The following is a 12914-nucleotide window of genomic DNA, read 5'->3' on the forward strand; positions in this document are numbered from 1 at the left end:
GACAGAGTGAGAGAGACAGAGAGCGACTGAACAAGAGTGAGTAATACAGACAGACAGAGAGAGGGGAGGGAAACAGATAGACAGACAGACAGAGAGACAGACAGAAGAGAGAGGGAGAGAGTCAGGTGACACTGAGACAGTGAGACAGAAGAGAGAGACAGAGAGACAATGAGACAGAGACATACAGAGACAGGGAGACATACAGAGACAGGGAGACAGACAGACAGAGACAGGGAGACAGACAGAGACAGGGAGAGAGATAGAAACAGAGAGAGAATCCCGGCAAAGTGACAGAGAGACAGACAGGGAGAGAGAAAGAGGGAGACAGACAGACAGAGAAGTACGGAAACAGAGATAGAGACAGACAGACAGACAGACAGAGAAGTACGGAGACAGAGATAGAGACAGACAGACAGACAGACAGACAGACAGAGAAGTACGGAGACAGAGATAGAGACAGACAGACAGACAGACAGACAGAGAAGTACGGAAACAGAGATAGAGACAGACAGACAGACAGACAGACAGAGAAGTACGGAAACAGAGATAGAGACAGACAGACAGACAGACAGACAGACAGAGAAGTACGGAAACAGAGATAGAGACAGACAGACAGACAGACAGACAGACAGACAGACAGAGAAGTACGGAAACAGAGATAGAGACAGACAGACAGACAGACAGACAGACAGAGAAGTACGGAAACAGAGATAGAGACAGACAGACAGACAGACAGACAGACAGACAGACAGACAGACAGACAGAGAAGTACGGAAACAGAGATAGAGACAGACAGACAGACAGAGACGGACTGACAGACAGACAGAGAAGTACGGAAACGGAGATACAGACAGACAGACAGACAGACGAAAGCAAGAAGAGGCTTCACTGTCGGCGCCGCGGCCAGGCTATGCTTCCTAGACAGACAACGGAACAGAACAGACACAGAGTGGCATCAAGTCTGCCGAGAGATGGGAAGTGTACAGCAGTAAAGCCAGCCACCATCCCTGCCCTTGTCTGCAGCCGGCACCATCAGCACTATCACCACCCCCTCCCTCCCTGCCTCACGAATTTCTCGCGCACGCAGCGAGCCTTTCTTCCACAATCACTGTGGTCTGATGTTCCGCCGGTCTTCTGCCACGTCCTTGTGTTCAGCATCACTTTCGTTTTCAACGCAGAACCGGCAAGATATCATCGACTGAGTCTTGCCTTCACCGAGAAAATCACGTTGGCTTCTTCGAGAAGGGATGTTGTAGTGTGTGTGTGTGTGTGTGGGTGGTGTGGTGTGGTGTGGTGTGTGGGTGAGTGCACTGCGGACTTTGTGGTGTGTGGAGGGGTTTCCAGCACAACCTTGGCCCTGGGTCTTCTTCGTGTGTCCGGGATTTCAGACAGAGGCAGAAAATTGAACTGTGTGGAGAGGCCTTCTGCTTGTTTCTCTGTGCAGTCTGGAAATGCTGAACTTGGGTTGCCGACGACTGTGAACTGAACGTGTGTGTGTGTGTGTGAAGTGTGTGTGTGTGCCATGTTGCCGAATTTTCTGCTGGACTGTGCGCGGAGGGGTGTGTGTGAGTGAGTGTAGTGTGTCTGTGAGCGTGTGTGTGTGTATGTGTGAGGGGATTCAGGGGGATAATCACTAACGCGGACTTTTCTGGCTTCTTCTTGTGTGTAGTACCGGTGTTTTTGGACACAGGGAGAGGGAGAGAGAGAGAGAGAGAGAGAGAGATCGGAACAGCATCACGCTTCTTCCACTGATCCTCTTACTCCAACTTCTGCAGCTGCCGTGGCAGTCGCCGTGTGTGTGTACGTGTGCACGTGTGTGTACGTGCGTGTACCATGGAGGGTTTTTCTTCTTCTGGTGAGCGCGTGATGGGAGATGAGGAAGAGGAGGTGAGTGGTGCTTTTCTTCACAATGGGTGTGGTCGTTGGCTGTGTGACTTGTGGGAAAGAGAGAGAGAGAGAGAGGAAAAGAATCGTGAGTGTGTGTGTGTGTGTGTGTGTGTGTGTGTGTGTGTGCGTGTGTGTGTGTGTGTGTGTGTGTGTGTGTGTGTGTGTGTGTGTGTGTGTGTGTGTGTGTGTGTGTGTGTGTGTGTGTTCTTCATCATATCGGTCTTTCTGCACGAAGATTGTTTTTCTCCTCTCTCTATCCCCTTTCCTTTAAAACATATGTGTGCTGTTGTAACTGATGTTGTGTGTGTGTGTGTGTGTGTGTGTGTGTGTGTGTGTGTGTGTGTGTGTGTGTGTGTGTGTGTGTGTGTTTAAAGTGACCAGTCATCCGAACTCCAATCCGGGTTACTGGTCATTTTCCTCTGGCGAGCCTGCTCTCTCTCTCTCTCTCTGTCTCTTTCTCTCGCTCGCTCTCTCTCTCTCTCTTGCTGAGTCTCGCACACAGAGTGAGTATTGTGTGTGTTCCCATAACGGCTAGCGTCATCGCCATATCGCTGTAATAAGTACTGTGTGTAAAATGTGGTGATGACTTGTAAGTTCTGTTCCTCGACACAGTACTTGTGTTCATTTCAGCGTGTTGGTATCGCCCCAGTTTGGTTGGTTTGGTTCAGGTATTGCTTTGACATGCAGTCACAGCTCGGCTCGGACTGATCTGGAAAATTGCCACCACGTTGCGGGACGGAAGACCTGGTGTCGCATCATCCCTGCAGCCTGTTGGAAGTCCTGGTGACCAGTGCGCTGTTGTATGGATGACAGGACCTGGGGGCGGAGCTTGCTGGGAAGCAACAGCTGCTCAGACGCCCCAAGCTTAGGGTCCATCACCCGTCGATGCAGGACACCCTTCCTGCAGACCAGTCTGTCATGCTGCTGGGTCAGCACACTGGTCTGCCAGTTGGAGCTGAGGGCTGGTGTGGCTGGCCATGCAGACAGGACTGGCCCAATGGTGGGGTCAGCAAGCTGAAGTCTGCGCAGCTCTTCTGGTGGCAGCTTGGGTCGCAAGTGCTGTTGGCTGGGGGGAGGTGTCTTGTTGGCAGTGACATGCTGCTTGTTGACCGCATGTGTTGTCAGTCGTCTCCCCTTAGATGTGGCTGGTTGTCTGTCTTCAGCCTCTGGTTGCCTGCCTCCTTCATGTAGCGCCGCTTGTGGCGACACTGGTCATCGGTGTGTCCAGACCTCTCACACCAGACACAGTGTGGAGGGTGTGGGGCGCGGTCAGCAGCACAGCGGGGAGGATGGAGTGCTGGTCCTGGAGGATGTGGGCGGTGTGCTGGTCCTGCAGGATGTGGGTGGTGTGGTGGTTGTGGAGGATGTGGGTGGTGTGGTGGCTGTGGAGGATGTGGGTGGTGTGGTGGTTGTGGAGGATGTGGGTGGTGTGCTGGTTGTGGAGGATGTGGGCGGTGTGCTAGCATGGGGGACTGCTGCTGTAGTCGCAGGCTGGTGACTTCGGCTGTTAGCGTGGCCAGCGGAGTCTGTAGGCGGGCAAGAGTGGTGTTGTCAACGCCGGAGCAGGTGTTGTAGGTGTGGCTGTCCTCCCTCAGCCATCGCTGGGCCTCCTTCTTCGCCGCCTCGAAGGTGGTGTCAGGGTGGTCATGGATGTAGCGCCTGAGATCGCGCCGGAGTGCAGCTGGCTGAAGGCCTCTGGCGAAGGCGTCTCCTTGGGCTGCTGCTGCCTGTTGAAGAAGGCAGTGGCAGGGGATGTGGCGTCACGCTGCTGTCCCCAGTTCTCATCAAGGACCGCAAGGATCTTGGTTGGGGTGTCCACTTTGGTCGCTGGTGGCCTGGGGAGAGAGAGGCCGGCAAGGGCTGACATCAGCCAGAGAGAGGCTGTCGCGTCATCCAGGGGCTGTAGCGGAAGGATCAGTCTGGCCTCCTGGACGAAGTCTTCGACCTCACTGCCGGTTTCCTCACTGGATGGCGTCGGGAGTTTGGGCAGGAAGTCGATTGAAGCCATCTTGATGTGGGCGACGCTTCTTCTTGTGGACCTGAAGTCCCTGCTGCACTGTCTTCTGTCTTCTGTGTTAGAGTATCCCTGTGACTGTTAGTACACATGAAGTCCCTGCTGCACTGTCTTCTGTGTTAGAGTATCCCTGTGACTGTTAGTACACATGAAGTCCCTGCTGCACTGTCTTCTGTGTTAGAGTATCCCTGTGACTGTTAGTACACATGAAGTCCCTGCTGCACTGTCTTCTGTCTTCTCTGTTAGAGTATCCCTGTGACTGTTAGTACACATGAAGTCCCTGCTGCACTGTCTTCTGTGTTAGAGTATCCCTGTGACTGTTAGTACAACCTCTTGTCCCGGTACGACCCTGCTCGCAGCGCCAAGTTGTAATGGAGTAGTGGTGAGGGGCTTTACTTTTCATAATAGATATTTAAAGAATGAAAACATCCTACACTAAGTACACTTAGTGGTAAGGGGCTTTAATTCTGTGTTTGGATTTACTTTGGATAAAAGAATTGAAGCATTAAAAGGGATAATTTTGGATCTATTTTGTTGTGGATCAATCTCCTGTCGGCGACGCCACTTTTGTAGCCGTGTTATGAACCGAGTGGTTTATTTGTGTGTGTGTGTGTGTGTGTGTGTGTGTGTGTGTGTGTGTGTGAGTGAGTGAGTGAGAGTGTGTGTGTGTGTGTGTGTGTGTGTGTGTGTCAGTCTGTCTGTCTGTCTCTCTGTATGTATGTGTGTGTATTTCTTGTATCTCTGTGTGTATATCTGTTTGTGTATGTGTGTGTGTGTGTGTGTGTGTGTGCGCGCGCGCACGTGCGCGCGCGAATATTTGCATAAAATATGACTGAAATCAGTAATCAGTGAGACGTGCCCCGCTATGATGATGAAGGCAGCAATGCAGAGAAGGCAACTGTCCCGACGAAATGACAGAGGAGAGAGTGACCTGCTCAAGTTACATCCCCTGTCTCTCTCAGTCGCCCAAGAGGGCATCACCAGGACAGTCGGGCCCAGGGGGGTGGTTCGCAAAGGCCAACTGGTCCGTATTGAAAACGAATGAATGAATAAATGATGTTATCGTGTCGGGGTAATGTGTTTCATCCACTGGGTAAAATGTCACGAGAGAGGGGAGAGGGAGAGAGGGGGGAGAAAGAGGGAGAGGAGAGAGAGTGAGAGAGAGATGGGGAGAGAGAGGAGAGAGATATAGAGGGAGAGAGAGAGATGGGGAGAGAGATAGAGGGAGAGATAGGGAGAGAGGGGGGAGAGAGAGGGGGAGAGAGGAGATAGGGAGATATAGAGGGAGAGAGAGGGAGGGGGAGAGGGGGGAGAAAGGAGAGAGACAGAGGGAGATAGAGAGAGAGAGGGGGGAGACATTGACTCACTTTGTTTACACAAGAAAAAACGGAGAGAGAGACAGACAGGTACAGATTGAGAAAGCCAACGACAGACAGACAGACACAGATTGTGAGACAGAGACAGACAGGGACAGACGACTGAACACTGAGACAAATGAACACACACACACACACACACACACACACACACACACACACAATCCAGCAAACTCTAACAACAACAACAACAACAAGCCAACTTAGCCAAACGAAACCAAACCAAAAACAACCACCACCACCACCACCAGTTTTCAATTTCAGTTTCAGTGGCTCAAGGAGGCGTCACTGCGTTCGGACAAAACCATATACGCTACACCACATCTGCCAAGCAGATGCCTGACCAGCAGCGTAACCCAACGCGCTTAGTCAGGCCTTGAGAAAAACAAAACAAAAAAAACGTACACTAAATGTATGTCTAGTTGATGACGCTCGGTGGACAGCGAGACACATCCTTGTCAGCTTCAATGCCAGCACATTAATAACAGGCTGCATGCAGACGGTGTCGGGCAAGAGAAGAGGAGGAGGAGGAGTCGTGACAGTTTCCTGCTTTCACCGACTTGCTCGAGGGTGTGTTTAGGGAGACAGAAAGAGAGAGACAGACAGAGACACAGAGAGACAGACAGAAATGGAAGGTGCTGGAAGGATGGTACAGACAGGCAGACAGACAGACAGAGACACTGGCAGAGAAAGAGACACAGACACAGCCTGGGAGACACACATAAGAGCATAGTAAGAGGGAGAAAGAGGGAGATTCAGTTTCAGTAGCCCAGGTGGAGGTGGGGTATATTGTGTCGGGAGTGGTTGGTAGACTTTGTCATGCACGCTAACTTTCGAAACAGCAGTGGTACCAAGTTGAGGGATAATTATGTAAAGCTTCTGTGATAATTAAAGGATTGTGTCATTGCTACTTTGCGTCGAAAAAGTGTTCCACCGGTTTCCTCATGTCGTGTATTCTTCTTCTTCTTCTTCTTCTCCTTCTTCTCCTTCTCCTTCTTCTTCTTCTTCTTCTTCTTCTTCTTCTTCTTCTTCTTCTTCTTCTTCTTCTTCTTCTTCCTCTCCTTCTCCTTCTTCTTCTTCTTCTTCTTCTTCTTCTTCTTCTTCTCCTTCTTCTCCTTCTCCTCCTTCCCCTTCTTCTTCTTCTCCTTCTTCTCCTTCTCCTCCTTCCCCTTCTTCTTCTTCTTCTTCTCCTTCTCCTTCTTCTTGAGCGTATTCTTCTTATTCTTCTTGGTGGTGGTGATGGTGGTAACTTTAAAAAAAATAATAATAATAATGTTTCAGCCTTGTGGTCGGTGAGGGCTCTCTGAGACTGGACACGCCCCACTGACTGAGTCAGGTGGTCACTGTGAGTGCATGCAGAACATGCCAGACTGGTCCAAGCAAACAGCAGTCTGCTGTCATGGGATGTATATATGCCTTTCTTCTTCTTTTTATCTTTTTTTTTTCTCTTTTCTTTTCTGTCAAGAAGATTCTCTGATAAATGTAGCATAGATGTAGATTTTTTTTCCTGTAAAAAGTTACAGGACTCTGGGAATTTTTTTTTTTTTTTTTAAGATTCTTCACCGCAGGAAACGTAAGAAGGGTTTTTTTTGTGTGTCATTTTTGTTATGTTGAAATAAAAACAAGCACACACACATACAAACAAACATACAACCAAAAATGAAAAAAGACATCCAACCACCGCTCAATAACCTCCTCACACACATTCACACACAGAGAGCATACAGAATGGTCTTTTTTTTTACACAGAAACGCACGCACGCACACGCACACACACACACACACACACACACGCACGCACGCACGCACGCACGCACGCACACACACACACACACACACACACACACACGCACGCACGCACGCACACACACACACACACACACGCACGCACGCACGCACGCACGCACACGGAGAGGGGCAGTGTAGCCATGAATGGAAGTGATTGGAATCGATCAGCAAAGGACAGGATCCATGAATAGATACCTACACGTCACCTCACGGGCAGGCCGCCAGGCTCCATTCAGTACACAACACTCCTCTGTTCTTCACCACCCCACAGCCACACGGAATGACAACACTCACATGTATCAAACACGCACGCACGCACGCACCCACACGCACACGCACACACACAAACACACACCACGCACTCACGCGCACGCACGCACGCACGCACAAACACACACACACACACACACATACACACACACAGCACACAGAGAGACAGAGACAGACATACAGACAGACTCACAGCCAGACAGACAGAGGGAGGTATCAGTTTCAAAGCAGACAAACTGGCCCATACCTCCACATATGCTGCTACAACAACAACAACAACACAAGAAAACAAGAAAAAGGAACAGCTTTCTCACCGTGACTTAAGCCCAACACACATGTCGAGAGGTGACAGCTGGCCCAGGCCTGTGTAAAACACCGTGACATGAAATGAAAGATTTCAACATAATTATACGGCACATAAAAATTATCATACTGATCACGTTGATATACACTAAAGTAAAAGAGGAGAATACGAATGCGAATACGAAGAGAGAGAGAGAGTGGGTGAGAGAGAGAGAGACAGACAGACAGTGTAGACGGAGATAGAGATGGAGAGAGAGAGGGACAGAGAGAGAGAGAGAAGGAGAGAGAGAGACAGAGTGAGAGAGAGAGAAAAAGAGAGGAGGAGGAGAGAGAGAGGGGGGAGGGAGAGAGAGAACGAACGAACAAACGAACGAAAGATGTCTTAATGGAATAAGCTTGCTTGTTTACATCTCTGGGCAAGAACATCGAAAAAAAAAAAAGAAAGAAAAAAAAAAGAGAAAGCCAAAACAGTGAGAACAGCAACGTTATCAAAATTACTGGTGTACACTCATGCACAAAACACAGTGCAAATATTAAAGTACGCATAGCACATATATTAATGTACAACACATAATCAATGCATTCTATATATAGTTCACTGCATTCTAATCCGGAATATCGGTATAACAAACCGTTTCTCCAGCAATATCCACATTTCTTCCCCTGTGTTCTGTCCATTCAGTTTTGTTTCTTAAAGGGAAAAATCGTGAATTTGTTTAAATAACATTGTAATATATACTCTACATTTTTCCCCTGTCAAGAGACATAAAGAAGGCCAGTCAAAGAGTGGAGGGGAAGAAATATAGAATATATATCACAATGTTATTCACCAATTTCCAAGAAATGTAGACTATATATCACAATGTTATTCACCAATTTCCAAGAAATGTAGAGTATATATTACAATGTTATTCACCAATTTCCATGAAATGTAGAGTATATATCACAATGTTATTCACCAATTTCCAAGAAATGTAGAGTATATATCACAATGTTATTCACCAATTTCCAAGAAATGTAGAGTATATATTACAATGTTATTCACCAATTTCCATGAAATGTAGAATATATATCACAATGTTATTCACCAATTTCCAAGAAATGTAGACTATATATCACAATGTTATTCACCAATTTCCAAGAAATGTAGAGTATATATTACAATGTTATTCACCAATTTCCAAGAAATGTAGAATATATAGCACAATGTTATTCACCAATTTCCAAGAAATATCTCACAATGTTATTCACCAATTTCCAAGAAATGTAGAGTATGTATCACAATGTTATTCACCAATTTCCAAGAAGTGTAGAGTATATATTACAATGTTATTCACCAATTTCCAAGAAATGTAGAATATATATCACAATGTTATTCACCAATTTCCAAGAAATGTAGAGTATATATTACAATGTTATTCATCAATTTCCAAGAAATGTAGAATATATATCAATGTTATTCACCAATTTCCAAGAAATGTAGAATATATATCACAATGTTATTCACCAATTTCCAAGAAATTTAGAGTATATATTACAATGTTATTCACCAATTTCCAAGAAATGTAGAATATATATCACCAATTTCCAAGAAATGTAGAATATATATCACAATGTTATTCACCAATTTCCAAGAAATGTATAGTATATATTACAACGTTATTCACCAATTTCCAAGAAATGTAGAATATATATCACCAATTTCCAAGAAATGTAGAATATAATTATATCACAATGTTATTCACCAATTTCCAAGAAATGTAGAGTATATATCACAATGTTATTCACCAATTTCCAAGAAATGTAGAGTATATATCACAATGTTATTCACCAATTTCCAAGAAATGTAGAATATATATCACAATGTTATTCACCAATTTCCAAGAAATGTAGAGTATATATCACAATGTTATTCACCAATTTCCAAGAAATGTAGAATATATATTATAATGTTATTCACCAATTTCCAGGAAATGTAGAATATATATCACAATGTTATTCACCAATTTCCAAGAAATGTAGAATATATATCACAATGTTATTCACCAATTTCCAAGAAATGTAGAATATATATCACAATGTTATTCACCAATTTCCAGGAAATGTAGAATATATATCACAATGTTATTCACCAATTTCCAAGAAACATCCCTCAGCCACACGGAATGAGAACACTGACATGTATCACACACGCACGCACGCACACGCACCCACACGCACGCACGCACGCACACACACACACGCACACACACACACACACACACACAGATGCAATTTGGTATTGATATTATCATTGGTATCCGGATCTATAGTAGTCATTTTAAAAGAAATAATGGAAATAATAAAGAAGGGGATATGTTAAAATAGCTCTACAATTCAAGCATAAGCAAACTGTAAGCGCTTTACAAATCCAGTACTGAACGTGAGACGAGAAAGCACATAAAAAGTGGTAGAAACAAATAAAAGGTCCACGTGCAGAAACACGTCAAGCATAAAAGTCTAAACAGAACCATTAATATTATAGAAAACACAGTGCACAAAACCCACAAAGTAACAGACTCTCAATGCTGCAACTGCAGCACACACACACACACACACACACACACACACACACACACACACACACACACAAGAACATGATTAACAACTGAGGTAATAGCGATTTTCAGTTAGGGATATATACATGTAAACAGAAGCATAAATATAATTTGCATGCCATAGATTTGTAAAAAAAAAAAAGAAAGAAAAAAAAAGTAGACTAAAGCTTTGGATAGAAAAGGTAAATAGTGTACAAATCGACAGTCATTCTCCCTTCCGAACCACACCACCACCATCCATCTACCCACCCCCATTCTCTCTACTTGCCCATCACACACACTCACATTGCCATGAGCCTGGGACAACAGCACTATTTGAGTTATGACAAGTATATTTTAAGGAAGTAGGTTTTAAGATTTGCAGTATGATCATCACCTGGCAACTCACCCTTTCTTTGTGTGTGTGTCGTTTCTCCTCTCCCTCTTTCCTCACGTCATCAAACTTCTCTGCACTCAAAGCAGATGATAGAACGGAGAGTGTCTGTCAGGCTGTGCCTCTGCCGAGAGAAGTGCCAGCTTGTTTTAATAATAATAATAATAATAATAATAATGGTACTTATATAGCGCTGAATCTTGTGCAGAGACAAATCTAAGCGCTTTCGCACCAGTCATTCTCACGCACGCATAACTCTAAAACTGGAGAAACTAAAGACAAGGAAGAGGCAGGGAAGGGAGGCTATTTTGGGAAGAGGTGGGTTTTAAGGCCAGACTTGAAAGAGCTGAGTGTGGAGACTTGACGAAGCGAGAGAGGAAGTTCATTCCAATTGCAAGGTCCAGAGACAGAGAAAGAACGGCGGCCAACAGTGGAGAGTTTGAATCTGGGTATGCGTAAGTGGAGTGGATCAATATAGCATACAGCATCAATATAGTTTGCATCGTTTTGATCTTAGTTGCAAGAATATGTATGCATGTAAGATACAATCACATGTTAGTGACGTTTTGAAAACCAAAACGACGGGCGCAATAGCCGAGTGGTGAAGGTGTTGGACTTTCAATCTGAGGGTCCCGGGTTCGAATATCGGTAACGGCGCCTGGTGGGTAAAGGGTGGAGATTTTTCCGATCTTCCAGGTCAACATAAGTGCGGACCTGCTCGTGCCTGAATCCCCTTCGTGTGTATACGCAAGCAGAAGATCAGATAGGTACGTTAAAGATCCTGCAGTCCATGTCAGCGTTCGGTGGGTTATAGAAATAAGAACACACACGTGTAAACGTGGAAGAAGTCAATGACACATTTTACATGGCACCCCCTCCCCCTCCACCACACCTGTCCACGTCACATCTGTATAATATGTGCTCCATATCATCTTTCAGGTGTTTTATCGTCAGATGTTATTGGGTGTGTATAGTGTGACACTGGTTTATCGTCAGATATTGGGTGTGTGTAGTGTGACAGTGGGTTGAGCCGCAGGTCAGCTGTCAGTTGTAGCGTTCCCTCCGCCGAAAATTTCTCACTGAAAAGTTTATTTCAGTGGTATGTCATTTCAGTGTTTGTTTTTAAACTGTTGTGTCAATATTTTCAAGTCATAAACACGTTATGCACACATGTCTGTCTTTCTGTCTGTCCCTCTCTCTGTCTCTGTCTCTCTTTCTCTCTGTCTCTGTTTCTCTGTCTCTCTGTCTCTCTCTCTCTCTCTCTCTCTCTCTCTCTCTCTCTCTCTCTCTCTCTCTCTCTCTCTCTTGTCCATTGTGTAAAGAGTCGATAGAAGATGAAGTACACTTTGTTTTGAAATGCCCCGTTTTGTGTGTTCTTCGTGAAAAATTTATCCCAAAGAAATATTATATATATCCATGTTCATTTCGATTTAATCTGCTGATGGCATCTACAGATGACGGACTTATACGTAATTTGGCTCTACATTTATATAAAGCTTTTCACTTAAGAGATATAATTATGTCGTGATTAATTGCTATAGTTCTGATGACATACACTAATGTTGTTATCGCCCCTCGTTCATATGGGGCTTTGGCCTTAATGAATAAACCATCTGAATCTGAATCTGAATCTCTCTCTCCCTCTCTCTGTCATATAAATAATCTGTTCAGTTTTTTCATTCGAGGCATGTTCCGAAGTTTTGCCCAATGGCAAGATCACACTGACAGAAAGACAGGGGAAACGTATGAAATATATACCACAGATTTTGCATTGAAAAATGGTTTTCATCACTTGAATAACTTTCACGTATGCCTACACATGCGCGCGTGTATGCGTACAGACATACATTTGCACGCTCCTCGGCACCCCTCCCACACACACACACACACACACACACACACACACACACACACACACACACACATGCACGTACACAGACACAAACAGGATTTTGTTGATTTCAGAAAAGCTTTCGATTCTGTTAAACCAAAATGTCTTGTGGGATGTATTGCGTAAAAGTGGTATCAATGGGAAATTATATAAAGCTGTTAGAAGTGTGTATTGTTCAGGGTTGGCTTGTGCACGTGATAAAGGTGCTTACTCAGATTACTTTGAATGCCCACGTGGAGTAAAACAAGGTTGGCTGCTTAGTCCCCTGATATTTTTGTTTGTTTGGTTTGTTCTTTTTTATAAACGAATTACCAGTGGAACTGTCACAGAAAGGTAAACTTGGCATCTAAATGATCCCAGGAGAATTACAAATATTTCTGTTATTATTTGCAGGTGATATTTTTCTTTTTGTCAG

At 45.0% G+C, this 12914-nt stretch overlaps 1 protein-coding gene across 2 annotated transcripts in view; it reads left to right on the plus strand.

Moving 5' to 3' along the window:
* The first annotated feature begins 1123 nt into the window (after nt 1-1123).
* Nucleotides 1124-12914, plus strand: part of LOC143293938 (methyltransferase-like protein 27) — a 30486-nt gene continuing 18695 nt past the window's right edge. For both annotated transcript variants that reach the window (XM_076605329.1, XM_076605330.1), the window contains exon 1: nt 1124-1887. In XM_076605329.1, the coding sequence (XP_076461444.1) occupies nt 1834-1887 (54 nt within the window). In that variant the 5' untranslated portion in view covers nt 1124-1833. The remainder of the gene's footprint in view (nt 1888-12914) is intronic.

Source organism: Babylonia areolata, chromosome 19 (assembly GCF_041734735.1).
Source record: "Babylonia areolata isolate BAREFJ2019XMU chromosome 19, ASM4173473v1, whole genome shotgun sequence".
Taxonomy (NCBI): Eukaryota; Metazoa; Mollusca; class Gastropoda; order Neogastropoda; family Buccinidae; genus Babylonia; species Babylonia areolata.